General features: G+C 45.4%; 2 protein-coding genes across 8 annotated transcripts in view; both read left to right on the forward strand.

The window, feature by feature from the left end:
• SNCAIP (synuclein alpha interacting protein) overlaps positions 1-23,056 on the forward strand; it is a 143,275-nt gene that overhangs the window by 47,008 nt on the left and 73,211 nt on the right. The window contains exon 2 of one of the 7 annotated variants that reach the window (XM_053301391.1): positions 1,239-1,325. The exons of the other annotated variants lie outside the window; for them this stretch is intronic. The gene's annotated coding sequence lies outside the window, so the exon portion shown is untranslated. The remainder of the gene's footprint in view (positions 1-1,238; positions 1,326-23,056) is intronic. 7 annotated transcript variants of the gene reach the window in all.
• On the forward strand, positions 21,376-22,350 carry LOC128347165 (uncharacterized). The gene has a single exon (XM_053301398.1). It carries the CDS (start codon positions 21,376-21,378, stop codon positions 22,348-22,350), a length of 975 nt encoding a protein of 324 aa, XP_053157373.1.

Genomic DNA, 23,056 nt, shown 5'->3' on the forward strand with positions numbered 1-23,056 from the left:
ACACTGAGTCCATTTACTACTGTTCTACACCTGAAGAGTAGTTATTCACACCTATATATAATAAGCATAGTGGGAATGCTTTTGCTACTCAGTAACAGTGATGCAGAGAATCAGGTGTGTTGTCTTGACCTACTGCATATCATTGTATGGAAAAAATAACTTTTAATTGATTTGGGTCTGGTAAGACTAAATCTTTTTTGGTGATGAAGATACTGCGTGCTGATCACACAGTGGGGCTATTCTCACGATCGGGGAAAATCGGGCTAGGAAATCCTAGCCTGATTTTTCCTGATCGTGGGAACCACCAGGCTCGGCTGTGAGCCAGGTGGTTCCTAGGCGGGTAACCCGCCTAAGTACCCCTGCCCTTAGCCCGGGTTTGCAGAGCGAGTGCCCTAACCCAAGTGCCCTAACTTGCACTCGCTCCGCAAAACTGGGCTCCTTGATCATGAGTAGCCGCGGTGCGGCTCTGTGCCGCGGCTACTCGTGAGTAGACCCCCGACTGGGAGGCGAAAAGCTGCCTTAGAAGCTTAGCCCACTATTCCCACAGTTTCAGCAAAAGCAGGTCTCACGGATTGTGAGACCCACCTCAGTATCTTAAAGGATCCATTTCAGAAATGTAACTTTACAGGTGAAAAGATATGTGGTTTGTGTACACATAACTAGGAAGGAAAGTTATAGCTCCTGAGAATATGAAGAAATTCTAGTTCTTTTGCTAAATTATTTGACACAGAATGTTGTGGCAGCTGGGGATGGGGGAGCAGATGGAGGTGATATATGTCTTGAGGTTGTGAAGCAAGAAAATTCAGAGCGCAGAAAAAGGTAGAGCAATGTATAGATTGCCAGAGTCTTGCCTGCAACTTCTGGAAGCTCCAGTCATATGAATTCCTTAGTAGACGTTGCTCACATGTTTTGAAGCTTTTTGGTTGAAAGGATTCAAAAATTGGACCACTTTACCCAAATAACAACTGCTTGAAACTGTATCCAATTGGTAACTGCTACGCACAAAACTCAGCATGCAGAACAGCCCCTGCCATGTAATTTTTTTAATGCTACCACCTTTGCTGACAGGTATGCTTTGTACTGGGGAAAATCTAGAACAAATAGTTTGGGGCAGCAAAGGGTTGACGAACATTCGTAGGGAGGCAAGGATTTTGCTTTATATTAAATGCTTATAGAGGTAAGCTAATTAATTTGTTAGTTTACTTACCTTATTAATTAAGCTTGCTTGATGTTTTCAGGCTTTTTCCAGAAATGGGCCAGATTCTCTTAGAAATCACTGAGCCTCAACACACAGTCATTTTGGGCTAGGAAGGAGCCCAACCCAGGTTAGTGTGGTGGTGGGTCACACAAGTAGCTCTACAATCGTAGCAGTGGCCAGCACAGTTCATGCAAGTCTCCCGGGAATCAGGGGGCGCTTCCTACTGGTCTGCCAAGAGAAGGGGAAAATCTCAGGACATCACAGCCATGCTGTGATTGGCTATACAGGGGCAGAAGGTGGGGCAAAACCCATTCAAGCCATTACAAGCCTGTGACCATTACAAGAGATGCAGGACTCCCTTCAAAGTATGACATCCGCTGGCCAAAGCCTTAAAACCGTGTGGTAAATGGTCACATGGTCACCAAGCCTAGGCTCTGGTAACCCTGTTGTGCACTAACCTCTGTTAAAGCCATGGTTTATTTTCAGAGGTTACTAGTTTGGCAGGCGTGGGTTTGGGCTCCTTGCCCCCATCCACATGACCAGCTAACCCAGGTCCACCACTAAACTGGTTAGTGTGATTGTGTGCTGAGGCTCACTGTCTATTTGGATTTAAGCCAAATCTTCCAGTCTGTTTTCCAAGCTAGTTTTCTATGGGGAAAGAGGTTCAGCTGAAAACTGAAGGCGAGATAACCCTACAAACCCCCTGCACACATGATCTCACCTAGCCCCATTCCTGGCCAGGAAGGAAGTGAAGGGGTTGGCCTGGTTCCTGGGAGGCTGGAGGAGTCTACCTGGCTGCACTGACTTCTGCTGCTTGTTCTGGGGTAAGGAGTAAGTGGATGAGGCTTCTTTAACCAATGGAGACCTTTTAAAATAATTAATTCAAGCTATAGGACCATAGTATACCATGACTATATTGTCTGACACTTTTGTGTAAAGTTCCAGTCTGGTGGATGGGGAAGCAAAAGGGGGACTGGGAAATATTTTGGTCTACCCCTTGGAATCATCACTGCTTTGTATCAACATGGAGACAACAGAATGAAGTGGCACTTTGTGCAGCAAGCTGTAGCACTGTAGGGCAGTCACCATGTGCATAAAATGTGCATGAAACAGGCCCTTTTGCACCCAGACCCAAGGAGACACGGACACGCGTTGTTTGGGTGAAACTGGCCACTTTATTCAGGGTTTTTGATCAAGCAGTGCCGGCAAAGCACTCAGCTGACCTAAGGTGCTGCACCGATTTTCTCGTTCTTCCCAGTTGCACTGCACCTGCCAAACCCATAGCGGAAGTGACCTTAAAATTACTGACCTAGCTAACTACCGCACTAACAGCTATAGACTGAGGCAGGCAAAAAAAGATGCACACCACTGCCAATCAGGTGTATACCCAAAAAATTCCTGCCCGGCCCCAATAGGCGACCTAGAAGGGCGGTGAGCGGCCAGCTTGCACCCAGACCCAAGGAGACACGGACACGCGCTATTTGGGTGAAACTGGCCACTTCATTCAGGGTACTCAGCTGGGATTGGCGCTCCACGCAATAACAGTGCAGTCCCTGACGGGTTAGGTACTTAATGAGTGCAAGGCCCTTCTCAGGGTACTTTTGCATGACCACTCCCATGTATACTGTGAACCCTGAAACCCAATTGGCCCAGCTATGCTCAATAGGTTTCCTCTTAGTCTTTTCCTTGTCCTTCACTTGTGCCCCGTCCTTCTCTACCAGCTCAGGCTCTTTGAACAGCAGCTGAAATATATCCATGCATTCGCCCCTCCAAATGCGTTGCTTGACCGACGATAGCAGGTGATCACCCAGCGCTACAGGAATGTCATCCGTGTGTCCCATGGGGCACATCTGCGAAGCAGCTCCCTGGGGAGTGAGGGCTGCACCTGCAGAGGCAACCATGGGGCCCGCCCTGCCATGCCATACCTGATTACAGGTGGCATGTGGTGATGCCCAGTTCATAGGGCCAGGGTACCAGCCACATGACCCGAAGGGGGGACTGTAGGGCAGCCCCCATAGCCAAACCCCTTGTGATGGCTCACCTGCGCCAGCTCTGTCGCCACTGGGGTCCTCGCCACCGCCTGGTGCGGGCTCTGGTTGGGGTATCCAACTTTCTCCATGGTCAGGTGCCGGTGGCCCAGCCGCCTCAAGCGCTGCCAAACGTTCTGCAAAACCCTGCATTAGTTTAGCCTTTTTTGCTGCCCTAGAAATCCTCTGGTGGTGAGTTGGGGTCCCCGACGGGCCTCCCCCCGCCCCGTCCCTGAAGGGGGTCGCATGCTGCTTCTCCAGGGCCTGCAGGCACACAATGAGTGCTCTGATGGCCCCAGCTCCACGTCCCCTTCATCATCGGAAGAAGAGTCCGCTGGGATGCGCGGCCTCTTAGGGGGCCTAACTGGCCTCCCACCCTTCTTAGCTGGGGCCTTCCTGGGGCCCATGGCCAGTGTCTTAGGAGCCCACCCTTGTGTTAAGAAAAAAGGGGGGTTCCAGGGGGGGCTATGCGAGTGCCAGAATGAGGGGCCCCCACCAGTCACAGGTCTCTGCACCACTTACAGCTGCTGTCCTGGAGCGGTTCGGGACCTGGCTTTGGGGCTGTACCTGTGGATCCTCACCCACCCCGGCTAGCCCCTGAATGCCCAGGCCACCTTTGCTGAAGGCCCTCCCTGTTTCTGACTCTCAACGTGCCTGCCTGGCCTCCACCTCCGCCCGTGCTCCAAACCTGAGGCTGGGTCAAACCAGCCTGGTGTTTCCTGGGTACAGCCGCCTGATGAAGTGCATCGACTGGATAGTGGGGTGTTGCTGTATCACAGTTGCCCCTCCCCAGGCCCCTAGAGACTGAGAGCAATGACCGGGGGTGGAGGGGGGGCATCTGTGCTCAAAGGCCCATCCTGGGCTCCACCTGTGGGCCTACACTGCCATTCAGTGCCCTACTTGCCTGAGCGTCCTGCCGGCCTGCTAGGGCGTAGCCGCGGACGGCCAAAATGGTGTGGCATCCGCGGCTACGGAATGGAAGGCGGCCCGGGGCCAGGCTTAAAAGCCCGCCCGTGTGTCACCAGCCGCCGGTTCAGCCCCCACGGCGGGGGCAGGCCAGCCTGCGCGGCCTGTGCCATCCGGCGGGGCCCAAGGCTCGGCAGCCAAAATGGTGCCACGCGAGAAGGGAGACAGCCCAAAGGCCAGGCTTAAAAGCCTGCCCGAGGAGCGGCCTGCCACCCCGGTGCTCCCTCGGCAGTGGAGCTCGTAAGCTTGTAACCGCCACTACAGCCCTCCGGCGCAGCCGCTCGACCAGGCCCGACCACGTGGTCGTGTCCGGCCTAGAAGCTTGCCAGCAACACGTCCGCTCCCTGCACTTGCGAGAGCGGACTGAACTGGCGCAGGCACACTGCCGGCCCCACCCAGGAAGCACGGCCCCACCCAGGAAGCACGTCGGGGCCAATGGGAGCCTGCTCCCAAGTTGCGTGCTCCTCCTAGGTGGGGGCTGGGGCAAACGAACCGCACCGCCTAGAACGGCGGCGAGCGGTCGGCTTCTGTTTTTAAATTAAATCTGAAATTGAAAGAATATCTCATACTAGTGTTTTTAAGCCCGTTAAAATAACGGGCGCTAGAAGAGAAGACTCTCTCTACTCCATGCATAATTTCATACAGCTCTATCTATCATGTATTCCCATAGTCGCCTCTTTTCCAAACTAAAAAGCCACAGATGCTGTAGCCTTGCCTGCCTCTTATAAGGAAGATGCTCCTGGCCCCTGATTATCTTGGCCCCCCCAACACCCCTTAAATCCATGCCCGTGTCATGCTGTTCTTACACACCTTTTTCTTGCCCTGTGACAGCAGTCGTCAAGCCTGATGCAGCATTGGGGGAAGGGACACCCAGGACTAAAGAGAGCCGCCAGGAGAGACCCCCAGCCCCTCTGTTAATGAAGCTGTCAGTCCCTTCAGACAGGGTCTCATTGCGCAGTAGGGTCCGACCTCGCCCCTTCCTGCTCCGTCCAGCGTGACCCTCGAGCAAGGCAAAGTGCTGCGATGGGCCGGGGGAAAAGGGAGAAGAGCAGTGCAACTCAAGGGGTGACCCTCGCTGTGAATCTCTCTCCTGGGGGGGGGTATACAGGCACCTATGGGCCCCTGGAGAGGGTAGCCAAAGGGGGGCCTCTGTGGGTCGGGGAAGCAAAGGGGCGGCCAGGCAGGCTGCTCTGGCAATGATGACCGAGCGGGCAGCCCGGACCGTTGCCAATCGCGGGGCGGGAGGGCCGAGGGAAGGTGGAGTGGGGCTGGAGTGGCTGAGGAAGTAAACAACTTGTCAGCGCGCGGGCGACCGTTGGAGGGGAGTGGTGTGCAATAGGGATGCGTTTCAACATCCGCCGGTTGCTTGAAGAGTTTTGTACCACAACGCCGCCGCCGCCTCCTGCTGCTGCTTCGCCGCCGCCACTTCCACTTGCCTGGCCCCACTTTGCCACCCGCCTGCTGGCCGCACCTGCCCACCCCGGCCCCCAGCAGGGGACACTTCCCCAGGGCTCCGGCTTCCCCTGGGGCCGCCGTTCTCTCTGGGCTCCCCCACCGCCTCCTCCCGGCCGGGCCCACCGCGCCGAGGCGGCAGCTCTGCCCTCCCCGCCTCTACCCTCCCGCCTTTACCCTCCCTGCGGCATGGCCGTTCCTCTTGCCGCCGCCTCTACCCTCCCCCTGGCTTGTCCGGTCGCATTGTGGCCGCCAACATGGCCACCTGGTGCCGGCGGTCGTGTCTCCCTCGCTCCGCGCATGCCCAGAACAGCCGAGGGAGACACGGACGCACACACCATCCTTCAGAGACACGGACACACGCCAGGGACTTTATTATAGAGGATGACACATATTATGATGAAGACAAAAGGTTTTCAGAGGTTATAACTTTGTCCATATTCCCCACTATATGGAAGAGACATCTATGTATCTAAACATAGCTGATCTTTATTTGCTTCAGAACTAGAACTGCATCAGATTTTCAGGGGCTACAGCCATTCCTACAAATACCTACTTTATTTAATGACTGAATGACAATAAGAGAGCTATGTTGATCTCTCTTACTTTAGACATGGCAGTCAATACTAATAAAAATCTAGGAGGCCAATTTTAAAAGCTCTTAGCAGACATATTAAAATAACTTATTTATTGGCTTCTCACATAATTGAACTTGATGGTCAGTAGAAGAATCTTTAATGACAATATTGTGGAAGGTACATTGATGAGTAGGTTATATAACCTTTAAAAAATCAAGATGAACGTTTTTCACTGAGTTATCTCAGTAATGACTTAAGGTAGATTATCAGAAATACATTCCCAGATGCACAAAATGAAATAAATCTAAACTGTGTAGCTTATCTGACTGGCCACACATACAGTAGTATACCTAGACAACAGACAAAACAATTAGTGTGTTATTTGAACTATAAGTAGCAAGATAGTGTGAGGACAAGTTGTGTAGTGTCTGCCATATGTACGTTGACTGCTTTTAGAAAGAATAGTGAGAGAAGCATCTTGCAGAATGACACAGTGAAGATTATGGTATCTTTACTATAAAGAACATCTGTTCACCAGCATCAACTTCCTCTTTAAAGACTTGTAATCACTGCTTTAAAGAATTATTTTGCTTTGTGAAGTAAGGGAGGGTGGGCCAGATCAAAAGAATATCTATAATACTGCAAAGCACATTTCAGTGATAAGCCTGTTCTAATTATGACTTATTTAAACTAAGCAATGATGGTATCTCTAATGTACACTCATTAAAAAGTGGGGATCCAGAAATAATAAAATCATGATTTCCCCCCTTTGTCAACTAAATAATGGTAATACAAACATTGAATCACTTTAACAAAGAAGGTTGAAATGCAGCTGATATGAACACCTGTGGTTACTTGTAGCCTAAATGATATTCACATATGTTCATAATTTCCAGTTTGTTCACACAGTATTTCTTTGTGCACATGAGTAGTTGCAATTGCCCTCAGCTTGGTTTCATGAGATCTATATTGCATTCTCAGGATTTTCTTAGGAAAAGAGGGGCCATGATTTCATGCACCACCACATTTGTTTGTCCTGCCAGGCAATACTGTGTTAGCTAAACAATCACACGTTTTATTTTTGCGCAGATATTTTTCCTTTCCTGCCATTGTGTCAATCTGTTGTGTATAACAGTAAAAGTAAAAGTAAATAATTTTAATCAAAAGCATCACATTACTAGAAATTAAGGAATTCCTGTCGCCTATTAAAATCATCTGGAGAGGTCCAGTTACATTTGCCTCCAACTTGTTTGGTGGCAATGCGGGACCGGGCATTCTCTGTGGCTTTGGAATGCGCTCCCTGCTGCTGAAATAAGAGCATCTCCTTCTCAGTTTTTATTGTGATTTTTATCTGTTTTATGAATTTTATATGTTTTATATTTTATATTATGTTTTAATTTGTACAATGCCTAGAGATTTCTATATCAGGTAGAATAGTAATTCAATTCAATTCAATTCAATAAATAAATAAATATACACACCACAAATTTAATGAGAAAACTGTGCAAAGTACAATTCAGAAGATTCTAGAAACCTTAGTCCCTATGAACATAACTTGTTATATGTGCAGTGATTTGCTGCTTCATACCACATGTCATGCACCCCATTGTTTGTCCTTCCTGTTTCTTTCCCATTTTCCTTTACAAATATTTGTATTTATAGATCCTGCTCTTATATGGGCTTCCCAATGTCCCCTATCCAAAGGGCTGGATCAGTTCCACATCTGCTTAGCCTTAACAAAGCTGTAGCTTTAGGTGGTCCCAGACTACTAGATGCTTCTAGATGCCCATCTTGTCCTCCTTTTTCCTCACCCATGAATTGAGGGGAATACCGTGAAGATGTCTTATCTAAGCATCCTATTCTATTAGGATATTGTAAGTTGGAAATTTTTGGTTCTTTTTGTTTCCTTTCAAGCACTAATGTGCCACAAATGAGTAACACAGGGAAGGGAAGCTAGTAAAGACCTATGTAGCTTATGGCCCAATTCTAAGATTGCTTAGCTGAAATTTGGAAGTAAGTCCCCATGTTCTATGGGACTGTTTCCTGGTGAGAGTGCTTAGGTTTGCAGCTTAAGTAGCTTTAGTGAATTTATGTAGAATTATGAGGTTCAATTGAGGCAGGTGTGTTGTCTGGAACCTCTAAGGGGCTTGTAACTGCAAAGTCAGTGGTGGATTATAGAATTAAATCTCAAGCACTCATTTTTCCTGTGCTGGATCTCCACCAGTGTTCCCTCTAAAAGGGATTCCCAGATGTTGTTCACTACAACTCCCATCATGTCGTTCACTGCAACTCCCTGGAATGGCCTTCGGCTGGGGATTCTGGAAGTTGTAGTCAACAACATCTGGAAATAACTGTTAGAGGGAACACTGATCACCACCACAGGTGACCATCTCTGAAGATTCATATCCTGAATGTATATATAGTCTTAGTTAATATGTTATTATTTGGAGTAAAGTTCCAGAAGGTACTGTCAGTACCTGGAGCTACCTGTTGTAACACTTAGGTTTGATTCACATGATCAGACAAATCTCTGTTAAACATTAAATCCTAGATTTGTGTGACGCACATGCTTCCGATTTCCAGTTGTGTGAATCCAGAAATTTTTGATAATGTTTTGTCAGCACCATGCCAACTTGACATTTAACTGGGTTCAAATCTTATATTAATGATCCAGAATAAATATCAGGTGGGCACGATGCCAACCCAACATTGCTGAAAATTTCCAGGTTCATATGACTAGAAATTGGGAACATGTGCACTAAACAAATCTACATGTTAACAGTTAACTGAGATTGCTCTGATTCTGTAAACCAGCCTATAGTGTAAATCGTGGGTTGGATCCATAGCAGGGCTGCTCAACTTCTGCTCTCCTGCAGATGTTTGCCTACCACTCCCATAATGCCTGGCCACTGTGTCTGGGGATTATGGGAGTTGTAGTCCAAAAACAGTTAGAGGGCCTAAGATGAGCAGGTCTGATCCACAGGAATTTTTGACCAACTCTCTTTTAGAACAGTGTTCATAAAATGCCGCTTCTAGGTGGCAAACACCATTGCAGTGTTTGTGATGCATACAGTTGGGTGCGCCTAGGTTATTTTGGTGCCTGAACCAACTCTTCTGCAAGGCCCCCTCCCCACCGCGAGGCCCCTGCCTGAAACCTACTTTTGAGGAGCTCCCGAGATGAACCTAAATGGTTTTGTTTTAATCAAAGCCACTGCGTGGCTGAGGGGTGACTGGTGGGGGGTGTAGCCAAGTAGTCCACCTCCCCCCTTACAGCAGTGACAGGGGGAGCAACTGCTGGGCATGTCCTCTAGGCCCAGCGGCTGTAGTGAATTGTGCAGCTGTGCCTCACAGTTCACTACAGCTGCTGGGCTGAGAGGACGTGCCCAGCAGTCACTCCCCCCACCACCACTGCCAGGAGGAGGAGGAGTTTGACTGCTTGGTCACACACACACCCCAGCAGCCACCCCTTGGCCGTGCAATGGCTTTGATTTTTTTTTAAAAAAAAAAACCACGTAGGTTCGCCACAGCGGGCAGACACAGGGTGGCTGTAGGAGGCCCCCCAGACATTTGGAGCCCCCCCTAGACCTTGGAGGCCATGGACTGGGGCCCCAAGGTCTGAGGGTTAGAGCACCTCTGCATACAGTAATACATTGGACTGTGCTATCAAGTATTGTATGTGGTGCTCTAGTGATCTTTTGAATGAGGAAGAAATGCTTGGTTGGTGTGTGTATGTCATTGTGGCTCCATGTTAGCATTTCTTTTTGTCTGACACACCAGACATGTTTGGGAAAGCAGGTTTGCCATCTGATTTGGCTGAAGAAGCCATTTACTAGCTAAAGAGGTTTGTACATGTTTTCTGAAAATACAATTGATATGAAAATTATTCTGCCTAAACAGTGGTATTTGAGCAGGGCTGAAATGAAACAAGTGTTTTAATATTACATGACAGTGGAATATTTTGCATTATCAGTGAACAGTCTCGTAGGAATTCCAAGTGAATACAAACATACATTAATCAAATAAGACCAATCATAAATAAGCTGACCTCTAATTTGTTTGGTATTTTCAGTAAGATTAAGCTTACAGTACATTAGCTTTTGCAGAGAGCATGAACTGTGTATACTGTTTAAATTATAAAATAACAAATATTAATTTCTGGCTCTGTGATCTCTCCTTCAGGCAAATTGAAACAAACAAGCTTTATTTGCTATGCAGCTTTTCAAAAATACAGTTTCATGGAAAACTTTTTGTGCTCTGACATTCAAAACATTATTAAGGAGATAACCTGTTAGTAAAATAATGTATTTATTATTAACAAATGAAAATATGAAAATTTCTTGCAGCTTTTTTTTTTTAAGTCAGTAAGTCAATGAAGTCATTCACACAGTCAAAAACTGGAAGCTGTGTGTGCTCCCATTTTTGGTTGTGTGGAAGCAAGGTAGGAGGAAAACCTGGGTAGAAGTGATTGTATGAAAGCAAGGTAAGAGGAAAAGCTACCCATTTTTTCCTCCTATCTTGCTTCCACACAATCACTTCTATCCGGGTTTTCCTCCTACCTTGCTTCCACACAACTGATACTTGGTAGCACACACACACAGCTCCCAGTTTTTAATGGTGTGAATGACCTCAGTAAGTGCTCCTTCCAGATCTATTGATGTTATAGCAAATGTAGGACTATGAAGTTCCATGCTTAGCTGGTGAGAAGTACTATTGAACATAGTGGGGCTTACTTCTGAGTAAGTATGTATTGGCTTGCACTGCATCACCACAATACTATGAATACTTGGGAGGAAGTCCATTGAATACAGAGAGACATGATCCCAAGTAAACATGCATAGGATTGGGCTTTGTGACTACAGGGATGTAATACTGCATAGTGTTTGGAATGGAACCATCTAGCATGATCTTTTGTATGTGTACTTGGAAGTAAATCCCATTATATTCAGTGGGGCTTACTCCCAAATAAAGCTGCAAACATTTATGTAGCATAAAATCCCTAGTGTTACTAGACTATCATGGTTTTTAATATTACGTTGGCACAGAGTAATCTGAGATGTTATGTGGTACTAAGGAACCAATATTAGTTTGAGTGAACTACTGGTGCCCTTATGCCTAAGTAGTTCTGGGATCAGTTTCCCTATCAGCACCTCTTACAAACCTAATACTAAATCAGTCGATCAAACCAAGTCAGTCAAAGTTGACCACACAGACCATCCAGCTTGAGGATCCAGTTTGGATGGCCTGCCCCTGATGGATGATGGATCAAAGTGCCCTTGGTGGATTTCCTTCTGACATGGTTGATAGTCCTGATTCAACAGGACTATCAGGAATGGGCTGTTGAACTGGGCTGGACTCCCAAATACAGAAGTGGCCCAGGCAATTGCATAATCATTCCTAGATTTTCCCTCCCACTGACAAGAGTTAACTTGGCTTACTGGTTCATTGTTGAGTTGGGGCAATGAAGCAGCAGGACAGTAGAATGCAAGCTGGGGAAGATTTGAGAATTCAACCTGGGTTAGTAATATTCTAGTAATCTCAGTGAGATATACAGGTGGCCCTCGTTATTCATGGGGGTTCCATTCTGGCCTACAAACACCACAGATAACAAAAACATGAATAATAAAACCATAAGTCAGTGGGAATGGAGAGGTTCGGTTCCAGAGCCCAGGAAAATGACTGAAAAACCACCAAAAAGACAGGATAAACACAGAAATCAGGATGGAGCCCAGCACTGTACCAGCTCAGATCTTCTACTCTCCCACTCTCTAGCTCCTCAAGCAATCTCCCAAGCTCCTCCAGTAATGCATAATCATGAAGTTTCCTCCCCCCACAGTTGAAGTCCAGCACTTAGCAGCACAAGCCCCTGGCCTGTTTGGTTGATAGGTTGGACATGTGCACGTTTCCAGCCCGAGGAGGCACTGGGGTGGCAAGAAAGTACCTGCCACCCCGCTGGACCATTTTAAAAGACACTGCCAGTGGGGGAAACGTGGCGGAAGGGGTAAGAGCACCCTCCCCCATCCTTAAAGATACCAGCCCCCCCCCACACACACACACCTTGGGACCAGCAGGCACCAGTTCCATGCAAACCACTAGTAGGGAGACTTTTTGCTCTACCCATAACCTTCAGCCTATGGGTGCTGCAAGTTTCTATCTTGTCTCTCATGCTGTCTGCAATCTACATGGCAACACTGGGGAAGGATGTCAGGAGATTTGGTATACAATGCCATAGTAGGTTGGTGACACCCAGCTCTACATCTACATTTGATCCACGAGAGGTGGATCTGATTGGCAGACTGCGTGAAGGCTAATAAGCTGAATCTGAATTTTCTGATGGCAAGTAGCCTGGAGGATCTTGGTTTTGGTTAGACTTGGAAAAGAATATTCTCCTGCATTATTGAGAATAGGAGAGAATATTTCAGAGAATTATTCTACCCATTCTAATAAACACTGTGGAGAATATTCTTTTACCAGTCTAGTTTAGATATACCAACTTTTCTGGATGGAATTCTACTCCCTTCTAAAGATTGGGCTCGTATCTTTGAGATTCTCCTGGCTTTGGTCTTGCATTGTGCTGTCCAGATAGCTGCTGTGACAGGTGATGCCTATTACCAGGTTTTTACCACCTTTTCCTAGAGCATAAGGACCTTACCACCATCATTCAACCTTTGGTGATTTCCTGATTAGCCACTGCAGTCTGCTTTCCATGCAACTACTTTGAAAACTGTTCGGAAACTACAGCTGGTTGAAACCACAGCAGTAGGAGTCCTAGTAGACCTTTATAATAGGAAGCATATCATCCTGTTGCTTGAACAACTTCAGTGGCTCCAGCTCTTGCCTTGTTTCTGGGCCCAACTTCAGTGCTAGTACTGACTATTAAAGCTTTTAGTGGTCCGGGATAAGGATACTGCCTATCTTCATATGAATCTGCTCGTATATCATCATCTTTGGAGGCCCTTCTTTAGGTGCTCCTCTCTTCTAAAGTGAGGTTGGTGTCTGCTAGACACAGAGGCTCCTCACTCGTAGCTCCTCAGTTATAGAACTCCCACCAGAGACCCAGTTGGCATCTTCCCTCTTTTTGTTATGTGAAGGCAAGCTAAAACCTTTATTTTTAGAAACATTTTTTTTAGGGGGGAGTAATTCTGTAGCCACCTAATGGCGCAGCTGGGAAATGACTTGACTAGCAAGCCAGAGGTTGCTGCTTCGAATCCCCGCTGGCATGTTTCCCAGACTATGGGAAACACCTATATCGGGCAGCAGTGTTATAGGAAGATGCTGAAAGGCATCATCTCATACTGTGCAGAAGATGGTAATGGTAAACCCCTCCTCTATTCTACCAAAGACAGCCACAGGACTCTGTGGTTGCCAGGAGTCAACACCGACACGACGGCACACTTTACTTTTTAATTCTTACTGTGGGCTGCTGTTTGGTGGTTTTGCTGGGTTTGGGTGGTCAAACATTAAACATTTTAAGATTTCTGCTCCTCTGTTGTTATCTTTCTGTTTTTATTGTATTATGTCTAAGCATTTCTATAAAACTTGGTTTTGAATGGAGAGGTGGCATATTGATGTTTTAGATAAATTAAATTAGGAGTTATATGTGCAAAAATGATCCAGCAGAAATTACCTGCACCCTTTTTGCTCTATACGTTGTTGTTTTTAAAAAACCATCTGATTTGAAGAGTGATCTTTTATCACTTGTGCATATCACAGTGTTTTATGATAGCTGTTGTATGCTGATTAGAAGCATGACTTTTATTCTGGCTTGCTTAGAAGTACCAGATCACTATATGAACTTTTGAACTCAGGGAAACTTCTGAATAAACATGATAAGGGATAAGGTAATCCCAGTCCCAGAATTTGCTCCTCTACTGAAATCAATCACCTTATTTTAGTGGCCTGACTGCTGACTTTTTTGTTTTTCTTAGACCAAAGTGCTGCTTGAGATTCATGTATGGCCTCTGAAAATACATCTAACCCTTCCCTTTAAATATTATATAAATTGACTGAGCAGATAATTCATCCTGTACCATATGTTTTTCTTGGCATACATTGTTAATGAGGGGGGGGTTGAATAAAATAAGCTGGTGAAACAGAGATGCTTAATCAGTAAGAGAAAAGCCAGACAATACAGATGACATCTAATAGAAACAATGTTATTTTACATCAATGGGGAGTGGGGAGTGGAAATGTATGAAGGGAGTTCCAGAAGATGGAATAATCAGTGCTCCAGAGACCACATTATAAACCCTTATCTGGCTTATTACTGTCAAAATAGTGTCGCAGTATGTCAGATTGTCACTCTGAATATGTGAAGAGCAAAACTCTTTTAATAGCAGATCATCCCTATAAATGAGTGTACAGATATCTTTGTTTTCTTTCTCAGATTTGCTTGCTGGTTGTCTTTCCCAAAACTTAAATATGAATAATTCATACATATAAGTATATATTTTTCATGCGTTGTTTTTGAGCATAACTCAATGTCTCAGCAATTCATTGCAAGGGTGATGAAGTAGCAACTCTGAATGTGACTTAGGCAGAAGACTGGTACATTATTTTATCATAATATCTTTAAAGGGTTATGTGTATATGTCCTCCAGGGATCAAATGCCCAGTAGACTATGCCTGGAAAAGATTAGGATAAACTATCTGGTAACAACATAAGCAGAGCCTGAGAACTGAAGAACCTAACTCGGCTTAGGTCTGAATTATCTTAGAAAGCGCCTTCTCCTGCATGATCCCCACTGCACGTTAAGGTCAATTGAGGAGGTCCATATCCAGTTACCACTGGTTTGTCTGCTGACGACTCAAAGGCGGGCCTTCTCTGTAGCTGCTCCTGGGTTTTGGAATGCACTCCCAGTAGAAATCCATAATCTGAGCTCATTATTAACCTTCAGGGGAGCCCTTAAAACCTACCTGTTTGGCATGGCCTTCCAGGGTTTTTAACTGTTTAAATGTTTTAACTGGTTTTATACTGTTTTTATAGTTTTGATTTTAACTGTTAATTGATTTTGTTTCTATTTTGATGTAAACTGCCCTGAGCTATTTTTGGAAGGGTGGTATATAATAATAATAATAATAATAATAATAATAATAATAATAATAATTCGATTTCTATACCACCCTTCCAAAAATGGCTCAGGGCGGTTTACACAGAGAAATAACAAACAAATAAGATGGATCCCTGTCCCCAAAGGGCTCACATTCTAAAAAAAAACATAAGATAGACACCAGCAGCAGTCACTGGAAGTACTGTGCTGGGGGCGGATAGGGCCAGTTACTCTCCCCTTGCTAAATAAAGAGAATCACCATGGTAAAAGGTGCCTCTTTGCCCAGTTAGCAGGGGTGAAAATCAATCAAATCAATTAAATTAAAATAAAATTAAAATACAATTAAAATAAATCAAATAAATTAAATTAACAGGAGATCAAGAAGACTCTAGTCTGCGATAATAGGGTAGGCATATGGAAAGGCTAGAAATGAGGACATATGAGCATGTTATGTCAAAATGATTGAATGACATGTTGGAGATGGTCTAATATAGTGCCCGAATCTGAGCTGTGAATTGGGACATTATTGGTTTTAACCTTACCTCTACCACGAGTTCATTAGGTGGTCTTAGGCAAACTACTCTCCTAGTTGCAACACACTCACCTTACACGGTGTTTGTGAGAACAACAGGATAATATATGCAGGATTTTAACAGTTCTATACAAACACTAATGGGGCTTCACATGTCACAGTGGCATGTACAGTCCTGGCAAGTGTGCACTCCTGGTGCGATCTGTAGGTTCCTCTTCCAGCATGTTGTCTGAACCTGCCCATGTCAGGTTCCTCAACCACACTCCCCTCTGGAGTGTACCATCTATAACCAACTTCAAATCTTGATTTGGTTACAGGTGCTGGGGTCCTAGAGGGAAGTGCAGCTAGTGAACCCAACATTGGTGGCTTCAGATTATATGCCAGGAGTAGGGATATGTTTGGTCTGATATTGAACCACCACCACCCCGGTTCGGTTCACTGTCAGACCGAACCCCCCAGCAGTTCATGGGTGGAGGTTGCAAGTGTAATTTTTTTAAAAAAATTAACAATTAAATTTCTCTTATTACCACTCAGTCTGGGTGCTTAGATTCGGCAAGGGGGGGAGGGTCTCCAGATGTTCCCCCTCCCCCACTGGCCTTCATTTATGTGCAAATCACCCAGTTCAGGCAGTCTTTGGCTTGTTCCATGCCTTCCCTCCATTGTGGTAGCCATTTTGGAGGTTGCTGCACATGCCCAATGGGCCTCTGTATGGCTGGGCCACACAGACCACCCAAACAGGGTGATTTGTACATAAATGGAGGACCACGGGGGAGAGGAACTTCTGGAGACACCCCGCCCCCGGCCTAATCTAAACCCCCAGACTGGGTGGCAGTAAGTAAAATTTAAACTTTTTAATCTTTTTTTTTTTTTAAATTAACTCGAGAACCCCCCCCCCCCCGAACTGAACCGAACCAGATGTGTGTGTGCCAAAGCCGAACATGCTCGGTCAAGTTTGAGTCCAGTCTGGACTTGAACGAAACCGGGCAATCCGGTTTTGTGTACACCCCTAGCCGGGAGCAGAGCTTGCGACTTGTACCAAGAGCACAGACTTTCTGGGAACTGGCAGTTGGTACAACCATACTTGCCACCATGACAGCTGAAGTTGTCCTAAGTATTAATAGTGTGTTGCATAGAATGACATGTTTTATGTAATTCTGTGATTAGTTTTTGAGATGCCCTACCACTTTTACTCCTCCCCTAACCACTTTTACTCCTTTTGGGGGAAATATAGAGGCTGTTCACACAACTGAAAACTGGGTAGGAGACATGTCCTACCTAGGTTTGGGAGCTGTGTGTGCTCCCAATTTTCAGTTGTGAGGTAGCAAACAACTAGGTAGGAGGAGAGAGAAGTGATTGTGTGGGAGACAGGGACTGAGTGGGACAGTGCCATCTTACCCAGCTTTCATACCCAGCATTTTTCCAAAGTAGGAGGAAAAGCTGTCCTACCAGCTCCTGTCTCATATTAGAGATGTTCTGAGTGACTACAATCCCCAGAAGCCCATGTGTCCTCCCAGCAGCTGCACAGGCTTCCCAAGGAGAAGTTAGTCACTCCCTGCTCACCTGCCCCCAAACTACCAAACCTTGCTGTGCCACCCAGTCACCCCCATGGCAGTGCTAGGTGGTCAGTTAAAGGGCCTGCACCACCAGCGCACAGCCCAGGGCACTTGCCCCGCACTCTGAGACCTCCTGGTGGTGGGGACCAGGAATTCTGATGTCAGATATGCCCAGTCCTCGACATTAATGTTACTGCTGTTACTGCCACAATGTTAAATAATCTGCTTGTAATCAGTTTTTCTTTCAAAAAATAAAGGTTACAGACATTGTTAATTTAAACCCTAGGAACACTAGACTAAACCAAATGGATTTATTTCCTATAGTTGGTGGAAACAATGAAAGACTGCATAATTGTGCTTGATACTGTGTGTATGTGTGTGCTTAAAACTTCTTCTGAGACTACATACCATATCTTTAATCCTCGTTCAAAGCTTGAAAAGAAATTTGGTATGGCACTTGGGTGAGATTGATATTTTCTGGAGGGGGGGGCAAAGGGCAGTATAAAATCATACCTGCCAACATGTCCCATGTCACTCCTTTATGGAGTTCCCCAGGTTCAGTTCTTGCCCCTGTCCTTTTTAACATCTATATGAAGCCACTGGGTCAGGTCATTTCCCAGTTTGGGGTGAGATTTCATCAATACGCTGATGATACTCAACTATATATTGCCATCCCAGACCATTTTGGGGATGCTGTTTCTGTGCTTACTCGCTGCCTGGAAGCTATTAAGGTCTGGATGAATCAAAATAAGCTCAGACTGAATCCCACTAAGACTGAATTACTTTTATTCAGCCCTTATAACGGCCAACAGCTGGATCTGAACCTTGTTTTTGATGGGGTGGCGCTTCCCTCAAAAGAGCTTGTTCGTGATTTGGGGGTCCTTTTGGACTCGCGCCTCCTGCTTGAGCAGCAGTTGGAAGCTGCGGCCAGAAGTGCTTTTGCCCAGCTTCATCTGGTTCGCCAATTACGCCCTTACCTCGATCGGCAGGCATTAATGACAATGACCCATGCCCTTGTTATTTCCCATTTAGACTACTGTAACGCTCTCTATCTAGGGTTACTTTTGAGGACGATCAGGAAGCTGCAGCGGGTCCAGAATGTAGCGGCTCATCTACTCATGGGTGCCAGAAAATATGACAGGGTAACACCTCTCCTACAGTCATTGCACTGGTTGCCTATTCACTTACGAGCTCAATTTAAGGTCCTGGTTCTGACCTTCAAAGCCTTGCGGGGCCTGGCGCCTGTCTACGTACAGATCTGCCTCTCCCATCCAGTTACATCCCATCCGGTTAGATCAGCTCAGATAGCCCTTCTGTCAGTCCCTGATTTCCGAGATGTTCGGAGCTCTAGGACCTGTGAAAGGGCCTTTTCGGTTGCTGCCCCGCTCCTTTGGAACTCTCTCCCCCTACAGATCCGGCTAGCACCTTCCTTAGCGATCTTCAAATCGCTATTGAAGACTTTTCTTTTTCTCCAGGCCTTTGCCCTGTAGTTCATTTTTCTGTTTTCTGGTAGTTACTTTAATTCTTTACATTAATAATTAAAAATAATTAATGTAATTTTTAATGTTGCCTGTTGTTGTACACCACCCAGAGTCTTTGTAGTGGGCGGTATATTAAATGTCTCTAATAAGTAAATATATAAAATGTTCCTATTTTCCTGTTCAGGTGAATGGAAAATAGGGACATGTTGATAGGTATATGGAATCTTATAAAAAAGCCAGTTGAAGTTGATAAATACTTGAAGGTATATCTTCTAGGCATGTTCTAGATTCAGAGAATTACTATTAGATATATGCCTTCTGAAATATACTGAAGACCCTTCTTTCTGGACTACTATGTACTGACACTTTTACTGAACCATCACCTGGACAGTACAAGCTGCACCACTGTGTTGATTGACCTGTCAGGAGACCCTATTTTAATCTTTTTTGTTTTTAATATTAGTAATGATGATATGGTGTCAGAGTACATCTAATAGCAGTTTATTTGTATTGTGTATTTTACCCTAAGCTGAGGCATTTGCCCTGTCTTTGAAGCTTGTTGATCTTAGAGCTATTGTTCTTTTTAAATGCTCAGGAGAAATCTTTTCTCTGGCCTATAATTGTATGAAGTAACTGACTCTAATTAAAAAGCAGGTGTCATGATGCCACTGGATATAATAAAGCTCCATCCCAAGCTCATTTATGGGTAGATCCCACTGAACGGAACCAACTAGAAGGGGGGCAGTATTGTGAGATACAGAACAAAAATGAAATAACCTGATACGGCCTTGCAAATAATACAATTAAAACATTATATATTGGGGATATTCTTACGATCACAAAAATCGGGCTAGGAAAATCCTAGTCCAATTTTTGTGAGCGTAAAAATCACCGGGCTCGCAGCCGAGCCCAGTTGTTCAAGAGCAGCTAACCCGTTCCTGTAGCCCGCTCCTTAGCCCGGGTTTGCGGAGCGAGCGCTCCGCAAACCCGGGCGATTTGCTCGCGAGTAGCCGTGGCACCGCGGCTACTCACGAGCAGACCTCCAGCCGGGAGGCGAAAAGCCACCTCCCGGCTCGGGGGTCTCCCCAGTATGCCCTGCGCGCTCTCGCAGGGCATACTGGGGCTTCCGGGGGGCGCGCAGCCCCCGAGCTCCCCAGCCCCTGCCGGCTCCGGCTCAGAGCCAGACATCATGTGGGCGGCCGATCCGGCTGCCCAGGGCTCCCTGCCCGCTCATGAGCGGGGAGAGCGGGCTTAGCCCACTCTTCCCGCTCACAGCTTAAAACCGGTTCTCACTGATCGTGAGACCCGGTCCATTGTTTCATTGTTACAACGTTTTTCAATCTTGTAAAACATGCTTCAGCACACAATATAACAAAATGATTGTGGTGATCGAACAACGTATAATGATAATTCTAGAACAATTTTTTAATTTTGTATTTTGTGTTGTATTGTTTTGCTATTCACACGAGCATGCAAAACTGGGCTAAGGGAACCCAGCCCGGTTTTGCACACTTTTTTGAATGACCGGGATCACGCTTTATCACGGTGGCAAACCCACCTAAGTAGCTAAGTAGCTTCCCAGTTAAATGAAGTTAAGGGAGCGAGTGCTCCTTTAACCTTGTTTTTTTAATCATGTGTGAGCTTGCAGCCACAGCTGCCACCCTTTGGAGGGGAGGGGGATCCCAGTAATGCACCACACACTCATGCAGTGCATTATTTGTGCTCCGGGGCAGGGCAATGCGTGGCAGCATATCCCGGCAGCCCAACTCTGGAAGCTGCAGCAGGAGCCGCTGTGCGTTTGGACAGGCAATCTGCCCACCCAGGGACTTCTAGCCAGTTGTCTGCGGTGGAGGTACGTTAAAGCCTCCTTCCATGCAAACCGCCCGCAAGCTCTTCTCACAGATTGCGAGAAGAGCTCTACTATTTGTGTGGGGTTTTAGTTGGCACAGGCTGAAAAAGCAGCATTTGTTGTTAACTTTTCTCATTTAATTCTTATTTTCTATAGCTATAGCTTGTAGTTCGGTGTAATGTAGCTCAGTGTAATAGATTATTTTCAGAATAAAGGTAGTGAAAAGCAACCAATCTTTTCTTATTAGCAATAACAGAGTTGTTTATCATTATAGGACAGGTTTTTCTGGTGTATCTTTACCAAATCTCACAGACATAGGGAGTGTTGTTATTCACCAAAGGACTCCTCATATAAGATATTTTTAGGCTGGCATGCTTCCAGGTTGTTGCCATATTTTATGTACCCTTTCATTAAAGGATACCCTTGTGAATTTTCATAATGATAGCACCCCATGAGATGATGAAAGGTCATTTGAGAACATTAACTACATTGGCTGGTTTTGTTTTTCAGTTTTGCATTCTGTGAAGAGGCTGATTCTTGCATGTGTATTTCTTTGGCATTATACATAATATGAAATTTCACCAGAGGAGAAAAATGCCTTTGCACCTTGTGAGATTTTTTTACCAGAGTTCTTGAAGTTCACAGGTGTTAAAGATTGGAATAGATCTGGGAAATTAGTTAGCTAAAAAAGCATGGGTGTCAGTGCTGGCACATTGGAAACAATCACCTGTGGTGTTCTTATCTCTGTCAATGTGATTGGAAATATGTTGTTGATTTACTCCACAAAGAGATGCATCAGTGAGTATTTGCGAACCTCATTTATACTTATTTTCAGTCTTGCCATGATCCATCTTGCAAACAATTTGGTGAATGCCTTGAAGATTGTTGATGCCTCTGATGTTGGTTTGAATTTGGTCCACTGCAAAATCCTCAAGTTCACAACAATTTTTACCACTTCTCTTGCCATATGGTTCACATTATATATTGCTTTGCTGTACTGTTTTAAGTTGTGTCGAGTGTTGCATCCTCCAGCCGGAGCTGCAAGCACAACCCATCGGAAGTGTCACTTGGTCCTAGTTTTTACTCTCTGGATTACTGGATTTGCAGTTTGCGCTCCAATTTTACCATATACAGGAAGGACTGGAAACTTGAATGTCGGAAATGAAACTTTCCAGCAAAATAGCAGTTTAATCGATGCTGGGAAATATGCTGAATGCAAGACTGAGTACAGCAATTACCGGACAGAGATTTTTTATGGAAGAATATTTCTAGTAGCAATTGATGCTCTCCCACTAATAATTATCCTCCTTGTTAGTTTCCGAATATTACACCTCCTTTGGGAATATAAAAAGGCAACACATGGTGGCATATGGTTTGGAGATTATACAATTGAGGTCCTCAGAGCATGTAAAGTTATCTTGCCCTTAACATTTCTTGTTACTTCACTCTGGATTTCTCACTTTATCCTAATTTATTGCCTGAAAGATTTTCATTCTAATTACTTTGCACCACCAGTTCTGACAGTTCTGTCTTCAGGATACTCTGCTACAAGCCCTTATCTTCTTATGCTGATTAACTACAAAGTGCAAGTGAAGGTGCAGTCTTTCTGTTGTGAAAAGAAGTCCTCATCTGTATCTCCATCTGTATGTGTTTCTCCATATGCTTAGCAACCAGAGTTCCCTGCTGTCCCTGCAAAATCTCAATAGATCTTTGTAAAAGAGAGTATGGGAGCAGGAAGCAAGATCTCTGTGTGTGCATGCATGTGTGTGTGTGTGTGGCAGATATATGGAATTATAAATTTGTGTGTTCTGTATATTTAAATAGAGGTTTTAAGATCTCCCCTCACCCAGCCTTCCAATAGAGCCTGAACTCAGCTACACCCAGACTCCATGCTAGGTGCACTTAATGGAGGAGGGAAAGAGGGTGGGCTGCTGTCATAGAGTAGCAAATAAGGAAGGTCAAGAAGAAGGGGCAAAAACCTGTTTATCCACATGCTATACAACTATGTTTGTGTAGTTGCCTCTATCAACCAGCATGTGCATGATAAGCAGCATCACCCCTGCTAACTTGGCAAAAAGGCACCTTTTAACGTGGTGATTCTCTTTGTTTAGCAGGGGGAGAGTAGCTGGCCCTATCCACCCCCAGCACAGTACCTCCAGTGACTGTTGCTGGTGTCTATCTTTTGTTTCTCTTTAGATTGTGAGTCCTTTGGGGACAGGGATCTATCTTAATTATTTATTATTTCTCTGTGTAAACTGCCCTGAGCCATTTTTGGAAGGGCAGTATAGAAATCAAATAAAGAAAGAAAAAAAGAAAGCCATCTATAGGCCTTGTGTTGGCCTCCTAAAAATGAAGCAACAATTATAGAAATCG

This window comes from Hemicordylus capensis, chromosome 2 (genome assembly GCF_027244095.1).
Source record: "Hemicordylus capensis ecotype Gifberg chromosome 2, rHemCap1.1.pri, whole genome shotgun sequence".
NCBI classification, from domain to species: domain Eukaryota; kingdom Metazoa; phylum Chordata; class Lepidosauria; order Squamata; family Cordylidae; genus Hemicordylus; species Hemicordylus capensis.